The sequence below is a fragment of the Rhizopus delemar genome, genomic scaffold, assembly GCF_000149305.1.
Source record: "Rhizopus delemar RA 99-880 supercont3.2 genomic scaffold, whole genome shotgun sequence".
Lineage (NCBI taxonomy): Eukaryota > Fungi > Mucoromycota > Mucoromycetes > Mucorales > Rhizopodaceae > Rhizopus > Rhizopus delemar.
The window spans coordinates 3,666,911-3,686,831 of record NW_027137828.1 but is presented as its reverse complement, the minus strand read 5'-3'; the positions used below and the strand labels follow the sequence as shown (position 1 = coordinate 3,686,831).

The following is a 19,921-nucleotide window of genomic DNA, read 5'->3' as shown; positions in this document are numbered from 1 at the left end:
TTTTGAAAGCCTTTGAGATGACTGTCAACACAAGTTATCAAATATGTTTGAAGAAGGAGGATACATAGTACCTCACACAAGCAAAGATGAGGAAAAGGATTTGACAGAAAAAAAGGACCTTGTGTCATTCATACAATGAAGACAACAACACATAACCCTTGACTTTGGCTTCCATCCCGCAAAACGTGAGGACACAACCAATGAGAGCTATAAACTCAATAAGTGATATCTGCCATCTCTTTCTCATCTTTTCATACATCTTTTTCCTGTCATCATGTCAAAAAGACATTGGGGATGCCTCTTTAGCGCCCAAAAGGGCACCCTCGCTCCTTTTTGTATATTAAGTATTCGTGTTGTGAGATGATCAATACCTAATTTATTATGCTTTAGGATATAAACCAAGCCGCCAAAGTATTCACCTTTGACGAAATGTTTGATTCGTATCCTGATTTACCCAGTGATTTAAATATTTTTGCCTTGATTCTTCTCACTGCCCTTTTAGACTTTGAAGCTTTTTCATGATGAAGCGACAGGTTGAGATAAGAGACTTTTGTCGATTGGGATTGTTGCATCTTTTATTTCGAGTTCTTCCCGGTTGGGTATCAAAGGCAGGACGCTCATCCACTTCTCATTGTCTATGTTACTGCCAAAACAAAAGTAAATGGATTTCACATACTGTCCTGTTCCTTGTCCTAAGATGCGCATATAATTGATAAACCAATGATAGTCGTCCTCTGTGTCTATCGAAAGGGTTCTCCAGAGTGCAGGGACTGAGGCTGAATGAAAATGCTTATTCACTAGCTGACGTTGATATCCACTTTTGATCAAATATCTTTTGGTAAGTCTTTTAGTGTCGTTGTACCCTATACCAAGGTATATAATGCTTGATGACTTCCTTGTAGATAAAAAGCTAAGGTAATTTTTTTTTTTTTTTGCTAGATTCAAGAATAACAAATGCCATACTTTTTGAGCACTTGAATTCTTCCTTTCACAATGGCCAATAAATAGCACTGTTTTTAAAAAAGTGCAACTACGAAGCACTTCTAAATATAGAAATCGCTTGCTTCTTTTTTTTTAGAGCTTTGGACTGTCTTTTCTTTTTTTGAACCAAAAAAATATTTTTTTTTAACTTTTTTTTTTTTTTTTTTTTTTTTTTCCTCCAGTTGAAGTCATGTCCAAACGTCAAGCCGATCGATCCGATTTAAGAGAACAGTCTAAAGCGACTTCTTTTACAAGTCGACGTGAATTAGAAGAAAAGAATGAGATGGGTGAATTTGAAGATAACTGGGAAGACGAGATTGAAGAAGACGAAGAATTAGTTGAAGAAGCCGAAGAGGAAGGTAGTTGTGAAAAAAGAAAAGACAGGGCTTATTATTGACATATTTTGAAAGAAGGAGATGGTATGGATGTGGATGAGCAGCAAGACGGAGAAGAAACACCCGAGGATTTAAAGGTATATTTACCTGGTCAACCTCTGGCAGAAGGGGAAGTGTTGGAAGCAGATCCTTCGGTTTATGTCATGCTTCATAATCTGGATGTTCGTCTTCCCTTTTTGAGTTTTGATGTGATTGAAGATAAATTGGGTGATGAAAGAAAGAATGTAAGAAACAAAGAGAGAGAGAGATGCGTTGGATGATTAATGACTTTCTTGTAGTTCCCTGCTACTGCTTATGTGGCTGCGGGTACTTCACTTCCTGGTGTACGTGAAAATGAAGTGTTGGTGATGAAGATGTCTTCCTTACACAAGACACAACAAGATGGTAGATGGAAAGACACACAATAGACTTAAGCTAACCATAAAGTAGATTCTGATGACGAAGATGATCCCGATGCTCTGGATGAAGACCCAGTACTTGAACACAGATCCATTCCACACCAAGGTTGTGTCAATCGTATCAGAATGATGCCCTATTCTCAAAACAAACATATCGCCTCCACCTGGGCTGAAACCGGTAAAGTCCATCTTTGGGACTTGACACAGGCCGTCGAAAGCTTAGATGTCCCTGGCTCATCTTCAAACATGTCACAAAAACCTCTGTGTACCATTCATCAACATGGACGTGATGAAGGTTATGCGATGGATTGGTCAAGCCTTGATGCGGGACGGTAATTAAGAAAGAAAGAAAGAGAAAAAGCAAAGGCATGCTAAAGTGTTGTATAGACTTTTGACGGGTGATAACAGTGGCAAGATATATCAAACAGTGTTAAGTCAATCCGGTATACAGACAGATTCAGTTGCCTTTAGAGAACACAGATCCTCTGTAGAAGATCTTCAGTGGTCACCCACAGAAAACAGTGTGTTTGCATCCTGTTCATCTGACCAAACTGTCAAGATTTGGGATACACGTAACAAGAAACGTTCGGCTGTGAGCGTCCGTGCCTCTGGATCAGATGTGAATGTGATTAGTTGGAATAAGAAGGCTTCGTATTTATTGGCCAGTGGACATGATGACGGTGTCTTTAGTGTTTGGGATCTTCGTACATTTAGCCCCAACGCAGCCAGTACACCCGTCGCTACCTTCAAATGGCATCACGGACCCATCACATCCATTGAATGGCACCCCACTGAAGAATCTGTTCTGGCTGTGTCGGGTGCTGATAACCAATTGACACTTTGGGATCTCTCTGTTGAACCAGATAGTGAACAAGATGGACAGATGACGACACATGAAGAAGTACCTCCTCAATTGTTATTTGTTCATCAAGGTCAAGAAGATATCAAGGAATTACATTTCCATAAGCAAATACCTGGTTGTGTGATTAGTACAGCAAATACAGGAATGAACATTTTCAAGACAATTAGTATTTAGATTAGAAAAAAAAAAAAAAAAAACAATAATAAAAAAAAACAAGCCCTTATGTTATGTACAAAACATTTATTATTAATCTGAATCCGAATCATCCGAACTAGATTCAGAAGAGTTATTATTATTATCTGATTCACTTGAAGAGTCTGTGGCCAAAAAAAGTATATTAGTCACGGTTTACATTCAACCACCATTTACCTTCTTCACCCTTTCGATTTTTCGCAAGCGTGCCTTTCTGTACTGTGTTTCGACTTTTTACATAATCATTTAACCGAGTTAATGTGTTGATGTCCAAAGAATCAATATCCAATTCAATCTCTTCTTCACCCTTTTTAAAGAATTAATACGATGCTACAAACAAACAAGATGACTTACGACACTGTCCAGGTTGGGCATCGAACTTCGAATGATGTCAACCACCTCATTCAATTGATCGCCTGTTAGATTATTAATGCTCTCACTCAATTGTCTCTTTTGTTCAAAGGTAAATCCACTGTCTTCTTCATCACTCGACATTTCCCTGTACTTTGTCATCCTCTTCTTCTTCTTCTTGGGTGGGGTCCCTGTCTCCTTTTTGGCGGGTGAGGGACGCGTGGTGCGTTTCTTTGGACTTTTCTTTGAAGACGACGATTTGATGGATTCGATCTGCTGAGAGATTGTGGCGATATGCCTTTCCAATTCTGCGATCGTCACATCCTCCTGATTCGCCCGATTCACTTTGGATATCCTTCTCTTCTTTGCCGGTTGCTCCTCAATCACCTCTGTAGGCCTTTGTGCCCATTTTTCATCAAAGATCGCTTGGAGCTGTTTGGCCAAGTCATAGATGGGTAAGTGAGGTGGGTTATAAAGGTAGCAGTTATCAAACATCAGCTTGATATCAGCAGCAAAGGCATCGGGTGAATCATACTCATTTCGGTTCAGTTTGGTTTCAATCGTCGATAGATCCATCGGATGCTTTACGATCGTAGGATAATCGGGTATATTCAAGGCGACAGGGTCCACTGGATAAAGAAAAGGAAATGAGAGATGTTTGTATTTTTGCTTTTTTAATTCCTTCACAGTCTGCAGACAATATTTCATGACTTTGGATGACGCTGTGGTGAATGTCTCTGGATAGTCTTTTGAGGGTACGTGAATCTCTCGTTTAGGTCGTTCATAACTCGTGTAATCCATCAGGTCCTCTGGCGCTTGCTGACTGATGGGCGAAGAAAGTTCATCTAGACTGGGTGGCATCTGTCTCAAGCCTTTTTCAAATGCAGATTCTACATTTTGACACAAGACAGAGATCATCGCTTCAGGTCCATTGTATTTAAAGCAATTGTTAAACACTAATCGAACATCAGCTACAAAATCATCCACAGTGACGTATTCGTTCTGATTGAGCTTTTGATCAATGAGCGTCAAGTCGATGGGTCGTTTGATGACTTGTGGGTAATCTGGAACGTTTAATTTGATATAATCTACTGGATTCAGAAAAGGTGCCGCATCTCTGTGTTTCTTTAAGTTTCTCATGATGGCCGCACAGTATTTCATTTGGTCTTTTGTCATCGGACGTCCTCCAGTGATCGATAACTAGGATGTGTGAATGAGAACCCTATCATAATAAGCATGTCTTACTTGTTTTTGTGAAGGTGGAGAAGGTAAAGTATCGGCAGCACTGTAGATAACAAAAACAAGTGGTTAAGCACGCGCCACATATTTTTATTTTTAAAACTACGCGCATTTTATCTCTTTTTTTTTTTTTTCTTTTTTTTTTTCGCACCCAAAAATATTTTTTTTTTCCTCTTTATTTTTTTTCCCCCCTCTTTACCTTTTAAATGTTTGATTTTCTGTGGTTGACATGTCTTTTATTAATTCAATAAAAATTCTCTTTTTTATATTAAAAAAAAAAAAAGGAAAAAAGGAAAAGAAAAAAAAAAAAAAAAAAAAAAAAGAATTTTATGAAATAAAAAATGCAAAAAATTGAGAGTCGCAGTGCTTACGTCATCATCATTTTCTTCTGCCAAACAATGTTTTTCTAGATTTTTGCTCTTTTAATACCAATTTGGCCAATTCATGAATGGGTATGGATGAAGTTGATTTCCATGCTTGAAATATATCGATTTCATTCTTGATAGCGACTGCTGTTGACTAAAGATGAAAAGAGATGAGAATGAAAGGCAAGGGAAAAGGGATGTCTTTACTTGAATATGAGACCACAGAGGATGTTGTTGATTTGAAATTTCTTGCTTTATTTGATAATATGCGTCTTGTATGAATTGTGAATCCTTTTTATAAACATGATTGACCGAAATCATGTCATCTTCCCTCATCTCTATTTTCCCTCACATATTCAGATGAGCAACCAGGCCTGCTTCTATTAAATGGATTACCTTCTTTTATATTATTTTCTTGTAATTGACGTCTTAATGAATTAATAGTACAAGACAGATGGTTTAAATTGGTAGACAAGTCTTGTACTTTTTCAATATGCATTTCTTTTAATATCCTTAATTCTGTCTCCGATTGTTCCTTTTCTTTGGCATATTTTTCTAAAACAATTCATATGAATCCAAACAGAATAAACAGTATTTACCAATGACAGATGTTTCAAATTGATTTCTTTCGTTTTCTAATAATCTACACTGATGCCTTGTTTGAGAAAGTTCCTTATTTAATTCATCCAATTGTGTCTAAATTTGTTTTTTTAAATAAGGAATGCTTGTGTATGTGTAACGATACCTTTAATTCTTTTATTTTTTCATCCTTGTCTTTTAATAGATTTTCATATACTTGCCTAGCTATCATTGAAAAAGAAAGTTTTAGGGGATGAGATGTTTAGAAGATAACTTACGCTCAGCAGAAGGGATTTGAGAGCTTTTAAGATGATTACTACTTGTTTTGTAATAAAAGAATACAATACCTTATAAGAGGAGGAAGAGAAGGGGATGGAGAGGGTTGAACAGGGTCAAGTAAATTGAAATTGATTTGTTTCCTTTTTACTACAAATGGTGCTACCTTTTTAGGTGCAACAGGAGATTGTCTTACCAATCTATTACTGTAAGACATTTAATATTAAAGTAAAAAAAAAAAGAAACCAAGGAATTGCTTTTTAAAGTATTTTTTTAAGAGTGACAAACAGGAGAATGTTTTTATTTTGTCCTACTTTGTAAGGGGAACACATAACTTTAAGAAATTTACACAGTATATTTCAAAGAAAAAGAAAAAAAAAAAAATAGAGCAAACCAGGCTTCTATTTTTTTTTTTTCCTTTTTTAAAATAAATAATTAAATGAAATGGTTATTTTTGTTTTTTTGCTTATTCTATGCAGATTTAACTTTTGATTCATTTCTAAGCTTGATTAATCTTTGTCGTTCTTTTGTTCTCATGGCTTGACGACGATTTTGAAACCAAATCTGTACTGTTCTTGGACTCATCCCTAATTGACGACCGAGCTCAGCTCTTACTTGGGTCGATGGGAAAAAGGTACGATCAAAGACTCTGTTCAGTACTTCGAGTTGTTCACCATTGGCTCTTCTACGCTTTGCTTTCACTCTTATATCGTCATAGTCTTCTTCTTTATCCCAAAAATCTTGTTGAGTTGGAAATGGATAACTCGAATAAGAAGATGATACACTTGAAGGTGAAGAGGTAAGTGAAGGTGATAGACTAGGTGTTCTGGTATTGTTGTCTTGTTCACAATCATTATTTAATAAACTATTAATATTTAACATCAAAGGTCTTTTATATCGTCTTGGTTGATCATCATTCAGCATATGAGTGAGTGATAGCATGAGGATGAATGTGAAAAAAATGAAAAAAAAAAAATGAAAATTAAATGAAAAAGAAATAGAAAGCATGGTTTTTATATATACTTTTAATTATTATTCCCGCTCTCGAGCCAACAACTTCTTGTCAAATTTAGGCAAGCTTTATAACACAAAATACGGGTCTTTTTTTGTAAACTTTTCTCCGGAAATAGAGTTCCCGCTCTCTATGAAAGCTCACGCCACAATTCTATCCAACCAGAGATACTCTCCAAACACGTTTTTTTTTTTTTTTTTTTTTTCTTCTTGTCTTGCTTTTCCCGTTCTCTTTTTTTGTGAGTGGTTATTTTAGACTTTAATGGTTTTGTGTTGATTCGATTGTCTACTGTTTTTGAATGGGTTGTATAAAATAAAATAAAAAAAATAGCCAACTCGTGTATGTCTTACTTTTTAATTTTTGTGTGAAGTGTATTAAGTAATCAACTATCCTCTTAAATTATTAAAATTAATTTCATAAAGAGTGAGAAAAAAACTCTTTTTAATGCACATGGAATTATGTTTCACTGGATTGAGTCTATCTTTAAAAGGAAATTCATAGAGTTACAGGGATCTCCTTTTTGCCCTTATTTTTATTTTTGCCCACCCTTTTGATTTTTAATATAAAATCTGTCAATTAAAAATATGTAAATCATTTTTTCATTTCTTTTTTTGTTTTCTTCTTTTCTAAAAAAGAAACAATAAAGAAAGAAAACAACTTTTGAATTCTTTTATTTCAATAAAGAATTTACACAAAAAACAAACTTTATCTTTTATTATGGAAAATTGGTCTCTTTTTAGGAGTTCAAGAATTTTTTTTTTTTTTAATTTTAATAATTATTTCACAGGCGATTCAACTTGCCTTTTTTGTGTAAAGTTTCGGTCATGTTTTTCCGTTCTTCTTTCTATTTTTACCAACACAAAAGAAGATACACAGCGGATGGGAGCGAACTGGAAAACTTGTTTAATAAAAAAAAAAAAACTTGTAAGATTGACTTGTTTTACTTTAATGAAACTATAAAAAGAATGCTGTGAATAGAAATGGTAAATTTACGTCATAAGCCGTGCCATCTTATTTTAGAGGGGGAATCGGATTCAGTTCGACCATCTCCGCGGTCATCTCTCTTTTCCTTTGTACCGGAGAAGAAAGAAGAAAAAAAAAAAAACCTGAGTTCAAAAGCAAGACTTTAAACGAGTTGACACGTTTGTTTACAAAAAAAAAAACATTTGTGTTACGCTCTAAATTAAATCAAGCATGGAGTAAAAATTATACCAAATCAAGAAATTATCAACTCTTTTTATATCTTATTTATCAGCCGAAATCAGAGCGATCGTTTGATTTCATGTCGTCTATGCTGTGACTGTTGATTGTGACTGTTTGTCTGGCTGTAGGTGTGAGGGGGACGCGCAATGCAACTTTCTTTTTTTTTTTTTTTCAAACATGACATTATTTGTTCCTGTCCCTAATTACAATGCTGATCAACTAAAGGGTTCTACGCTCATTTTGGTAGACATAAAAACAATAGAAAAACTGTATTTAATGTATTTCAATAGCCCATGGTTTCTATTGGCAACATACCTCAATTAACAGCTGATCTCTTCATTCATACTTTTCCTCTTGACCGTGTTGGTTTTCTCGATACAGACACTGTCATCCCTGTCTCCAGTTTACGTGAAGATACCCAACTAGGTGCAACAGTGCCTATCGAAGGTAAATTGTTTGCTTAAAAAACAGGTGCAAAAGATGAACAGATTGAATAGTGTATCAATCACGAGATCGTCAGTGGACTTGTATACAGCAAAGATCACCTACAATCAAAGGAAAAAGAAAGAGTTATGTGGATGAATTGGTTCAGTTTGCATCTCAGTTTGATCGTGTGGTGCTGCTGACAAGTATGGATGCCTCCAGTCGACTTGATTCACAGATTAATAGTGTCCCATTTCGAGTGCTTGGTCAGGATGTGACAAGGTCGATTGAATTGGGTGTACCTCAATTAGAACAAACAGAAGAAAGACTGCATTTACCTGGATCTGGTTTAACAAGACATGTTTATGAAAAATTACAGGATAAAGCAACCCTTTTTATTATGTTTGCACTTGAAGGAGGTAAGAAATAAAGAGAGAAAAGAGATGAATGTGCTAATGATGCTTATTTTAATAGATAACGTACAAGATAGTATTGAATTTGGGAATTATATAAATAGTGTCTTGGAAATTCAAAAGGATCTCAAACAGTGGACACCACCTAAAAGTTGGGAATTTTTATTTGGAACTCCATTTAATGCAGACTTGTATCATTAAAATGTTTCATCGTCATCTTCTAATAAACCATCATCTTCTGGAGGGACTTCAAATCCCTCTTCTGTTCTATAAAGAATGGCCTGAATTTCTTTAATACAATCTATTTCTTCTGATATATGTTGATCTTGTTCTGCCATTTCTAATTGTTCCTGAACCAAGATTTCAATCTCTCTTAATTTACCAAAATAGAAATCACGTTCCTTTTCAAGTCCGTCCACTGTCACCTTGAGTTCTGTGATTTGTCGACCCAAGTCCTGTACCATGCCGTGATCCGCATTGGAGGACACGGCTGCTCTGGATCGAGATGAAGGTACAACAGCAGGATTCGAACGCGTTGTTGGGCCTCTTCCTGTGTACAAAAGAGAGAGAGAGAGCATTAGACAGTGAAAGAGATCTTTATCCTGGTTACCTGCTGATGGCGTGGTCGGTTTACTACGCACAGTACGACTTGCTGCAGTACTTTTTGTTGTCGGTCCACCTCCTTTTCTACGTTGCAGTGCATCATATTCACCACCTGGAAAAGATTGATCCCAATATCTTTTCATCCACTGCATAAATTCAAGGTTATCTTGAAATTTACATTTTAATAACTTATCTACAGGAATGATCTGTAAACGAAAAAGTAAGTTTATCTCGTCAGCTGTAAAAGGAGACTTACTTTATCAATCCTATATAAAGCTTTGGTTATTAAAGAATGATCAAGGGAAGAATATCTTATTTACTTGTGTTTATCAAATGTATGTTGAAGTACTTTATAATTGGCAACATATTCATATTCATGTTTTGTATCAAATTTAACTTTTCCCATATGAACATCACCTAATTACATACTGTTCATACTTTGATTTCAACTGAACATTATACACATTACCAAAAATAGAGTCCATGATTTGACAATAAGCAGCACCTTTTACTTTATTAATAACTATCTCTTTACTTTTCTCTTTTTGCTCTTTACCTGTTCCTGCTTGTTCTACTTTAGTATAATTTACCTGTAGCAAGTCATTCAACCAAGCTAATAATTCAGTTCTAGATTCCCCCATCTTTTTTTATGTGTGCGTGTGTGTGTATATGAAGCGAAAAAAGGGGGGCTATAAAGGATTTTCTCGTGATGTCATTTTTAAAGGAGCGCCCTTTTTTTCCCTTTTCATGTCAAATTATTATTTTGTGATTGTGGGTGCAACAGATAACCCAATATATGAAGCTGAAATAATACCTTCATCTCGTTCTAATGCTTTTGCAGACTCAAATAGAGTAAATAAACATGATGTAGTCTATTCAGGTTATTAATTACTTTGCAGCAAAGAGACGACCATAAACATTTAAATCAATTCATTATCCATGCTGCACTTGATGTAGTAGAAGAATACCAGTGGAATGTCCAAGCAATGTATACTCAAATAAAAACTTATTCATCTGATACTTATATGTTCAGCAATGCTTGCTTTTAGGTACCTAAAGTCAATTGATCGATTCAACGAATTTTACGTGTCTTGTTTTGTTACAGCTGGAAGTAAGTTTGATGTGTACATGTAGTATTCCTTGCTAAATACAAATTAGATGTGAAGTTTATGTTGCTACACGATCAAAAATCAGAGGATAGCATAAAGTCCTTTTTTACAGAAATCTATGAATTGTACATAAAAATATTGATGAACCCCTTTTATGAAAAGAATGCTACCATCACAAATCCTTCATTTGATAACCGAGTTAAATTAGTAGCAAGACGATTCCTTTAGTTTTTATTTTAAATAAACTCTCTTTATTCACCATTTGTCCAAACGCTTAGCCTTTCATTAAAATACCTTTCTAGTCGATTAGCACAGCGTCCATAATTGGTTGTTTCACCGTTATACATTCTACAATTGTCAAATATCTTTTGCACATCGCGAACAAATTCATTCATATCTTGATAAACATCATTTTCTACATTTTGTTCTAATGTCGATAGGTCTATATAGAGGGCTTAGTATGCATTCCATACAAAATATTCACTGTTTTACCCATTGGTTCTTTAATAACATCATAATAGTCTGTCACTTCCTCTGCATTCACTGGATCATGAAAGGGCCATGAATGAGCATGGGCTCTCAGTTCGCTCACCAAGTGTCTCATTTGATTATAGTGAGGTTGATGGCGAGGACGATTTGATCTAGTTGCATATAAGTCAACTTTACCCTCTTGTAATTCATTCGTACTTACAAAGCATCCATTTCAGGTGTCCAACCAGATTCTTTTACGCCAGGTACTAAATATGGATCAATGCATCTCTTTCCTTCTTCATTTATAGGCATTTGTATGCCTGGGTATACAATATGGGATGTCGAGTACTCTTTCATTTTTTCATAGACTGCTTTTTTTTGAATGGCCAATATTTCTTGTACTTTTAAATATTTTACTTTTGGAACCGTTGTACACTTGAAAACATAAGCAACACATCAAGACATCCGTCTTGTCAACTTACCTGCATGATAGTGCCTCCTTCGTAATCTTTAATATATCCAACCCATTTCCTTTTATCTAACGTGATCTCTGTGGTAAATCCTTGCTTTTTAAAATACCCGGTCGCATAATTATCTGCATATGTCAAGTAGTGTTTAATGTTCGTGTGGTCCGAGATGTAATCCTTCAAATGATTCATCAAAAATGAACCATATCCCTTCACTTGCTCTGTAGACGCAATCGCACAAAACACAATCTCTGCAAATTCTTGCTCATCAAACGGCCTATAGCAGATGCCTCCAATCACCTTCATTGGTTTTCGAATCAATGCGATGCTTTTGTGGTTACGATCATAGACTAGTCTCGCAATGTATTCCTTTGGCATCTTGGGCAGCTGCTTTTGAAAGATGTTTTTTAATCCAGTCAATAAAATCATACTTTCTCGACTTCCATCATTCTCTACAATACGCACTTCAATCAACCCCAGTCGCTCCTCTACCATGGCCGGTGTCTCTTTCTTTTCTGGTAGATCTGAAATGTGATTGATGTTCTGGTAGGTAGGTGGTCTCTTTCCGTCTCGAATAGGTGGCTTTTTCAATGATACTGTGCTATCGATATATGTTTCCTCATCTTCTTTTTTATGCTGCTCATCTGATTCCATATCCTCATCAAAATCTGTTTTAAATCGCTTCATACTATCATCATGATCTTCATCGTCATCACTACTATCTCTATTTCTTTTAAAAAATGATCTGTCCTCTACTGAAGATGGTGATGATGCTTCTGATAAAAAATCGACTGTTTCTTCTAATGGTTCTTGTTTTACAGTTTCTGCATTATATAATATTTGTCTACCAAAACATGAGATGTATATTCAGGAGCTTTTGTGTGTGTGTGTTTTTTTACTTTCTTAATGAAGCAATATCTTGATCCACATAATCAAAATCATCTAATTTTCCTTTTTCCTATACACACAGCAATCAGTCAATAAAAAGTAACAGATGCTATTTAGCTTACCTCTAGCATTTCCTCAATACGTAAGGCTACTTTAAATCGCCTTGTCCAATCCTTTTTATTGTCAACGTGTTGTTCTACTTCATGACCACATGCACAAGTCACAGATAAAAACGGTCGCCAACCTTGACATTCACAAGCATCACAAGGTAAATGACGTGCTATTTTTTGTAGCTTCTCTTGTTCTGTCATGCTTTCAAACTGAGGAAATAATGCATGTTGGTCAATTTTATTTGACATTGGTTTTTTGTGGAGGGAAAAAAAAAAAAAAAGGGAGTAGAGGATTTTTAAATTTTTGAATGTCATGATTCTTTCCACTAAAACCAATCTAGTGCCTAATAAGGTAATCGACGGAGCCTATTCAAATCTCCTACAAACAAAATGCTTATGGGCGCGACTACCAGTAGGTCCAACGAAATCTTCAATTATGGTGTACAGTCCAGCCCTCAGTCTGATCCACCCTTTGACTTTTGTAATACCTGGACTTTTGACATCATTGCCATTATCGAATGAATCTCCTGTCCTTTGGATTGACTGTCCAGTTTTGAAAGGTTCAATTAGAGGGACCACCCTTTCGAACATTGCTTCAGTGCAGAATAAAAAGCATTTCGTTCAAGATCTCAAAAAAGTATGTAGTGATAATGAAAAAAAGATTCATTATACTATAAAAGATAAACATCCCTTTTGAAATAAGCAGTTTCATTTTCATATATAATAAATATCAGCGTGTTTTATCTTGTTTTGTTATCTATTCACAAAAAAGCATACAAACGCATTTGTTTTATCAAGGCAACCAAAGTAAGAAGAACAACAGAACTACAAGTAGAAATAGCAGACTGTTAAAGATTACCAGAAAAGTCCTTTTATCCATTGAATTATATAATAACAATGCACCGGTGATCCTGTGTGTGGGCCTCGTATATACCACCGCACTTGCTCTTGAAAGAAAAAGAATCAAAGTGTGATTGTTGGAATAAATTATCCAATCACTTACCTTCAAAGAAGATTGATAGAACTGCTGCAAACCCCTCTCAAGCGACATATTGTTGCTATACGGAATTAGCAGGTATCTTGAACTCTTTATCAGGCCCTACTTATTTGGATGAGAAATTTAATGCTGCTTTTGACATCAGATCTTACAGCATTTCATCAGTGGACTTATATGGTATCGTTTCTGAACAGTACCTTGAGGCCATAGGTACGACTCCAGTATGACACCCACAAGATGACGATACTATTGTAGCATTCGATTCTGCTGCGGCTCATTCCAAATCTTGTACCATTGGCATTTGAGTAGGCTCCTTTACAATTGTGGGAACATGTATATTAAAGCCTAAGAGCTGGAGTATGTCTACGCCTTTCTGTTACTTGTCCCTGTCTTATTGCCATAGCTTACGCCGATGATTTGATTATTTTGCTTTCTCACCCAAATGAATTACAGACATTGTTTGGTACCATTCAACTGTGCGAACATGCATCTAGCGCACGTCTTAGTAGAGGGAAAATGGTTATTCTTTCTCTCTTCAGTGGTGTCTAATCTACGTGGCATGACCATCTTACTTAGTATGCGTGATTTATGCAAAAAGTAAAAAAGTCACGATTTTTTATTTTTTTATTTTTTTTTTAATAATGTCTAAAGAAACGATTAAAAGAAAAGCAGATTTCGATATTACATCAGATCTTTCAAAGAATGGCAAAATAAAAAAGAAGGAAAAGAAGAACAAGAAAGTGAAGAAGGACAAGAAAGAGAAGAGCAAAGACAAAGAGAAGAGCAAAGACAAAGAGAAGAGCAAAGACAAAGAGAAGAGCAAAGACAAAAAAAAGAGCAAGGAAAAGAAAAAGGATAAAGTGGACAAGGAGGAGAACAAGAAGAGAAAGAGAGATACAAAGATTGTAGATGAAATGCGAGCACCACCACAATATCAATCAGCTTCTGATTCAGATGAAACTGATAGAGAAAATAAGAGATCTAAAATTGAAACACCTGGTTCTAAAGGGAATGAGGTAGATCAACTCAAATCTGTATCAAAACAGTATGAATCAGCCTCTGATTCAGATGAAACAGACACTGAAAAAAAGAAATCTACAATTGCACCTCTCCATAGTCATGTACATGATCAATCCAAATCCAGAGCAAAACAGTATGAATCAGCCTCTGATTCAGACGAAACAGATACAGAAAACAACAACCCAAAGGCAGCTAATGCAACCCCCGCTGAACGCATCCGATCGTTGGAAAAAAGACAAGTTCAAAGCAAAGCGTTTAGAACTAAAGAATTTGTGAATTCAGATAGTGATAGTGATGGTGACGATGAATCCAGTGAAAGCGAGGAGGATGGCAATCTCTTTGTTTATGAAGAGCAAAAGAAACGTGAATTGAATAGTAATCGTATCTCGTTTCGAAGAAAGCTTGAATACAATGAGAATAGCAGTGCAGCCGTCAATTTTAAAAATAAGGCCTCAGATGCCTTTGTGCCCACTGTGCACCAAGACTTTTTTATTTCAGATTCTGAATCGGATACGGATTCTAATGATGATTATGACCCAAACAGTTTTCCTGAATGGCAAAAGAATTTTAATAATAAACCAGCCAAGGCAACCGATTGGCCCAAGACAAGAAGGTTTGGTTATGCGGATAATTTGAAGCTGGAAAAGAGAATCAAAAAGATTTGCAGAGTAAAAGTGAAACAGATTGTATGTATGATTGTTTCTGATAAATGAAAATAGCGCGAGAATATAAGCTTTCAAGAGGTTCAAGAGATCTTTTCATCAAGCCGGCCTTCACAGCACTTGGAATTCTTTCGAAAGATTGCTAGACCTTTTCCCAATATACCACTCAAGGCATTAGCGGTTCACTGCAAAGAAGCTTATAATCCAAAAAGAGATAAAAAAAGTTGGACAAAAGAAGAAGTTCAAAGATTAAATGAGTAAGAAAAAATCTGGGACTGTAATGTTGCTTACTTATATGGTATAAAGACTCGTAGGGATTTATGGAAAAGATCCTAAAACATTATCAAAGCATTTAGATAGAACAGCCTTAGATATCTCAACTTACATGTCCAGACACAATAAAGATGAGAAAACAAAAGGTAACAGAATTAGATTTATAAAAATGCAAAAATCAACTTTAATAATAGTTGTCCGTGGTCGGTGGACAAAGGAAGACGATGAATTGCTAGCTAAAGTAATAGCAGAACAACTTGCAAAGGAAGGAAAAGGTGTTAAGATTCGATTTGCAGAAATAGTAACTGTGTTTAATGGAAAGAAGAGTCTATTTCAAATTCAAAATAGATATAAACGTATTCAGCATTTAATTAAACCAGATGGTACACTAATGAAGGATAGAAAAGCGACTGTCTTGGAAGAACTAGAATATCTTGAAAGGTAGAAAATCAAACAAATAGCAATATTTTGCTAACATTATGTCATAGGTTGAAAGAGCAAGCTATAAAGGAAAATCTTGTAGAAGAATCACAATTGAACATGTTCAAACACAGTGGATTTGTGTAAGTTGTATTAAATGGATAAAGCAATATGCTAATCTCAAACATAGAACATCTAAATTTTATTATAACCAACGTGCTAAAATACCTGGATTTGAAAAGATGAAGTTATTAGGTAAAAGAAAATAACAGGGACGAAACAAAGAAAAAGATGCTGATGTTATTTTAGATATTTTAAATACTCTTATTGAAAAGCAAAAAAGGATAGTCGAATCAAGAAGAGAAGAGGGCCTTTTGTAATACAGTTGAATAAATTATTTTATGTTAAATAGGTTGATAGAATATCTACAACTTGATTCATTGAAGGACGCTTATAAAGTGTTGAATCAATCTGTTATTTTGTATCTGTTTTCACTTACTAATCTTGCTTCACCTTCCCACATTTCCATAATCAACATGAGCAATGGATAAGGATAGACTTGACTTAATTTCCCTAAAGGAGGTCTAATCCTTTGGTCTTTAACAGCACTATATAAAGCATGTTCTGACAATTCTTGATAAGGATAACCAAATTCTCCCCAAGTTAAAATCTCCCAAAATATGAGTCCACAGGCATAAATATCCACCTTGTTGTTTTATAAGCAAAATCATAATAGCAAGGAATAAGTTGAACTTACTTTTTCAGTATAACTTGGATTAGAAGACCAGTACTCTGGCGCTGTTTTTTTATAAGAAATGACGTACAATAAACAAGTTTATCATACCTTGCCAATTAGGTGTTCCACAATGAGTGTGCATCAACATGCTTGCATTTGGTCTTATTCGAGCAAGTCCAAAATCATTGACTTTAGCACGATCATCTAATGAAATCTAGCATATGTGCGTATAAGTAATGCCTACAAAAGCAGGAGGGGAAAAAAAAATGTATACCAAAATATTCATTGATTTCAAATCCTAGGTAAAATGTTAGATTTAAATCAGGCAAATGAGTGATTGCATGTACTCTGTGGATGATGGATGGTCTATGAATTAAACATAAGAAAAAAAAAGGCATGCCAGTTATAAAGTTCACAAACCTTCTTGTATGAAGATACGAGACACCCAAAGCAATATCATACATATACATTATCTATGAAAAGATAGTTAAATTAAGCCTATTTCATGCTCTTCATTTGTTTACCAATTGTGAAAATTTTGGCTTTTCATAAGCTCGAATGACATCAAAAAGATCGCCTTTTTCACAAAGTTCAGTAATAATACACAGATGCTTTGGATGAGTACAAACACCAATAAATCGAATCACGTTTTCATGTCTTAGTTGCCTAAGGATAATAACAAAAGAAGTTGTTGCAAAAATTTGTTTATGCTTTGTGTGTTTTACTTTAAAACGTTGATTTCATGCTTGATTTCCTTTAAATCCACTTCATTAAAATGAGTTAATCTCAACTCACCAATAGCCACTGGTTCCTGTTATTTATATATCAATTGCTTATATATATATTTTTTTTAAAAAAAAGAAAATACATTACGCCTTTGTAAGTACCTGAATAGAGAAGGATGAATATTATAGAAGGCTTTCTTTGTCATTCCTTACCCGCAAAACAATCCTTAAATCCTCCACTTCCCAATTTTCTACCAATAGACAAGGCTTGATAAGGTACATCAAATTGTGGATTTTTGTCGTCCAAGAATAATAATGAAAGTTCTCTTGAATTTAACTCTTTTAGAGGGAAAGAAGAGCTAGAGTGCGATTCAAGTGCTGTGTAAAGCTGAGGTGTTGAAGGTGCAGGAACGAGTTGAATACTTTCCTTCTAATGAAGTATAAGTAGACGATTCTTATGTACTAGTCAAACGAACCCAAGTGATTAAATCTTGTATCAACTTTGACTTGTCTCCTTCTGTATTTAAACCTCTTTCTTGACAGTATTCAATGATATCTGCCAACATGAGTTTATCTAGAGAATCCCTATCAATCATCTTGCCACTGTTAAAAAGATTGACTTTTGTGATTTAATAAGGCTTATTTACTTTTAATGATGGATCCACATATTGACTGATTGTATGGAACATTGTCTTCATATTAAAAATCGATAAGAAAAGAAGAAAAAGGTGCTCATGATTCATCTATTTGTAGTGGTACAGCATGTGAATGTATCATACGAGCGTCTGTGACCCTAGGATGATGAGATTAAAAGTGAATTCTTTATTAATAAAATGTATATGTTTCTATCCTCTCTCTCTTTCTCTCTCTTTCTCTGTTAATATATTAAAATGTATATGAATGTGCCTATGTGTATATATGTCTTGCTTTTCATTTTTATGTGTGTAATATGCTACTTGTTAAAATATAAAATCCCTCTTGTTATCGTTCATCCATTGTCTTGTGTTTTCCTTATTCGGTTTAATAAATAAAGGGTTCTTGCTGTACGACAATCGAATCCCACCCTTGACGGAGTTTGTCAATGCGTGCCCTTGTAGTTCATTCAACGTATGTGAGGCACTTGGGATATCCTCAAATTCAACAAAGCACATGGGTCCTTGAGATTTGGTACGAAAACACATGCGGCGATACCCTTCACGATTCGAAAATAAGTCACTTAGTTCCTCTTCAGATGTATTGAGTGGTAAGTTACCAACATAAAGGGTATTGCAAGGGGGGTTTTGATCCACAGGTCTTTTGCGAAAGAGGGAATCATCCATCAACATGTCACTATCATGAAACAGATCGCTGGGTAAAGGTGAAAAATGATCATAAATCGATGGTTTCATGTCTACCGAGTTGCCAGTCGTAGCTCGTTTGATATGCAAATTCTTTTTGGCCATCTCTGCCTTTAAAACCGTGCCCTTTTCTTGATCTATCTTTTTACCGCTTAGTACTTCAATTGATTCGAGTGCTTCTAAACGTGTTTTAAACCTAGCAAATCCAATCTAATGAAATGTATAAGTGATATAGAATAGCCTCTTTTTTTTTTCGTGTACCATTTGCTTTTTTCCACCATTGTTCAACATGTCATCCTCTTGATCCTTACAGTGCCACTTTAATGAAGCTGCTTCAAAACCTCGACAAAAAGTAAACATATTTTGGAATTCTCGTTCGGACATATCTTCGGGAAACCCCACTACAAATATAGTGGTTACATCATCCGGATGGCTCATTGTTGAAGTACTGTTGTATGAAAGTGGTGAAGTAAGTGGATGAAGGTCATTGAAATTAAATGAATGTGTAAAGGGTGTTGGTTCACTGATCATCATTTGACAAAAAGTGTAAAAAGGGGAAAAGGGGGTTGCTGTCTTTTTTTGTTGAGTAAAAAAATATCATTCAAATTCGTCCGAAACGATCAAAGTCACAAAACTTCAACTTTCGCTTAATTAAAAACTTCTTGATTGCAACAAGATGGCCATGCTATCGGGCTGTTAAATCAAATTATTTTTAGTGTACTTTAAGCTTTTTTTTTTTGGGCGCCATCCTGGAGACATTATTCACCAACGCTGAAAAAGTGATGAGCATCTTTAACTGTCAGGACATATCGCAAAAGTCTTCTCCATTTTATTTTAACGATGCATTGTTTGATATAACCTAGGGAAAGAATGATTAGAGAAAAAAAAATCGGACACGCTGGATGTTTGCTTCAACCATCATCTAATTTTGTCTTTGCCGTACAAACTATTGTTCTGATGATCTTTTTGATGCAATTGTAAATTTATTTGTAAATAAATCTTGACATTAACCACTCAGCCTGTAAGATAAACAGACTGTAAAGAAGACGATTTTCATAAACAATCTGTTTAGTTATAGTGAGCCATCTATTTTTAAAGCATTCGGTTAAATAATGAAAAAAACAGCCGCTTACGAAGCAGATTGATTTTCAGCGTTCATCTTGTACGCTTATTAAAATGATCTTCACTCCCGTTTATACACTTCAAGTAACAGCAGACGCCAAATTGCAACATAAAGTCAATGTTTGTTTTGTTTCTTGCTCGCGATTAGTTTTATAAGCAAAAATAAAAATAAAAAATCCTCTTCTATTTTAAGGTATTTCATACAAAGGGCAAAAAACGTCATTACAACCTTGTTCTGAAGCTTCACAACGCAGCATGCTTTCCTTTGTTGGACAAGCAAAATGAGGGATTT

At 35.2% G+C, this 19,921-nt stretch overlaps 8 protein-coding genes across 8 annotated transcripts; 3 read left to right on the top strand and 5 right to left on the bottom strand.

Moving 5' to 3' along the window:
- Nucleotides 1–1,171: 1,171 nt before the first annotated feature.
- RO3G_03675 (uncharacterized protein) lies at nucleotides 1,172–2,810 on the top strand (the record flags this gene model as incomplete). Its single annotated transcript, XM_067658265.1, has 5 exons — nucleotides 1,172–1,340; nucleotides 1,392–1,600; nucleotides 1,655–1,760; nucleotides 1,806–2,106; nucleotides 2,162–2,810. The coding sequence occupies 5 exons, from the start codon at nucleotides 1,172–1,174 to the stop codon at nucleotides 2,808–2,810; spliced, it is 1,434 nt and encodes a 477-aa protein (XP_067514366.1).
- A 72-nt stretch (nucleotides 2,811–2,882) lies between these two features.
- Nucleotides 2,883–4,649, bottom strand: RO3G_03674 (uncharacterized protein; the record flags this gene model as incomplete). Its single annotated transcript, XM_067658264.1, has 5 exons — nucleotides 2,883–2,953; nucleotides 3,006–3,135; nucleotides 3,183–4,379; nucleotides 4,425–4,464; nucleotides 4,618–4,649. The coding sequence occupies 5 exons, from the start codon at nucleotides 4,647–4,649 to the stop codon at nucleotides 2,883–2,885; spliced, it is 1,470 nt and encodes a 489-aa protein (XP_067514365.1).
- A 1,460-nt stretch (nucleotides 4,650–6,109) lies between these two features.
- Nucleotides 6,110–6,520, bottom strand: RO3G_03673 (uncharacterized protein; the record flags this gene model as incomplete). The annotated part of the gene is made up of 1 exon (XM_067658263.1): nucleotides 6,110–6,520. One exon carries the CDS (start codon nucleotides 6,518–6,520, stop codon nucleotides 6,110–6,112), a length of 411 nt encoding a protein of 136 aa, XP_067514364.1.
- A 1,510-nt stretch (nucleotides 6,521–8,030) lies between these two features.
- On the top strand, nucleotides 8,031–8,890 carry RO3G_03672 (uncharacterized protein; the record flags this gene model as incomplete). Its single annotated transcript, XM_067658262.1, has 4 exons — nucleotides 8,031–8,096; nucleotides 8,144–8,300; nucleotides 8,351–8,695; nucleotides 8,751–8,890. The coding sequence occupies 4 exons, from the start codon at nucleotides 8,031–8,033 to the stop codon at nucleotides 8,888–8,890; spliced, it is 708 nt and encodes a 235-aa protein (XP_067514363.1).
- A 1,762-nt stretch (nucleotides 8,891–10,652) lies between these two features.
- RO3G_03671 (uncharacterized protein) lies at nucleotides 10,653–12,538 on the bottom strand (the record flags this gene model as incomplete). Its single annotated transcript, XM_067658261.1, has 6 exons — nucleotides 10,653–10,843; nucleotides 10,894–11,042; nucleotides 11,093–11,160; nucleotides 11,355–12,069; nucleotides 12,239–12,297; nucleotides 12,350–12,538. The coding sequence occupies 6 exons, from the start codon at nucleotides 12,536–12,538 to the stop codon at nucleotides 10,653–10,655; spliced, it is 1,371 nt and encodes a 456-aa protein (XP_067514362.1).
- Nucleotides 12,539–13,975: 1,437 nt separating this feature from the next.
- RO3G_03670 (uncharacterized protein) lies at nucleotides 13,976–16,126 on the top strand (the record flags this gene model as incomplete). The annotated part of the gene is made up of 7 exons (XM_067658260.1): nucleotides 13,976–15,022; nucleotides 15,074–15,273; nucleotides 15,323–15,435; nucleotides 15,484–15,730; nucleotides 15,778–15,852; nucleotides 15,900–15,964; nucleotides 16,122–16,126. 7 exons carry the CDS (start codon nucleotides 13,976–13,978, stop codon nucleotides 16,124–16,126), a joined length of 1,752 nt encoding a protein of 583 aa, XP_067514361.1.
- Nucleotides 16,127–16,736: 610 nt separating this feature from the next.
- On the bottom strand, nucleotides 16,737–17,736 carry RO3G_03669 (uncharacterized protein; the record flags this gene model as incomplete). Its single annotated transcript, XM_067658259.1, has 6 exons — nucleotides 16,737–16,743; nucleotides 16,866–16,918; nucleotides 16,970–17,111; nucleotides 17,171–17,210; nucleotides 17,384–17,600; nucleotides 17,647–17,736. The coding sequence occupies 6 exons, from the start codon at nucleotides 17,734–17,736 to the stop codon at nucleotides 16,737–16,739; spliced, it is 549 nt and encodes a 182-aa protein (XP_067514360.1).
- A 393-nt stretch (nucleotides 17,737–18,129) lies between these two features.
- Nucleotides 18,130–18,891, bottom strand: RO3G_03668 (uncharacterized protein; the record flags this gene model as incomplete). Its single annotated transcript, XM_067658258.1, has 2 exons — nucleotides 18,130–18,717; nucleotides 18,769–18,891. The coding sequence occupies 2 exons, from the start codon at nucleotides 18,889–18,891 to the stop codon at nucleotides 18,130–18,132; spliced, it is 711 nt and encodes a 236-aa protein (XP_067514359.1).
- Nucleotides 18,892–19,921: the final 1,030 nt, after the last annotated feature.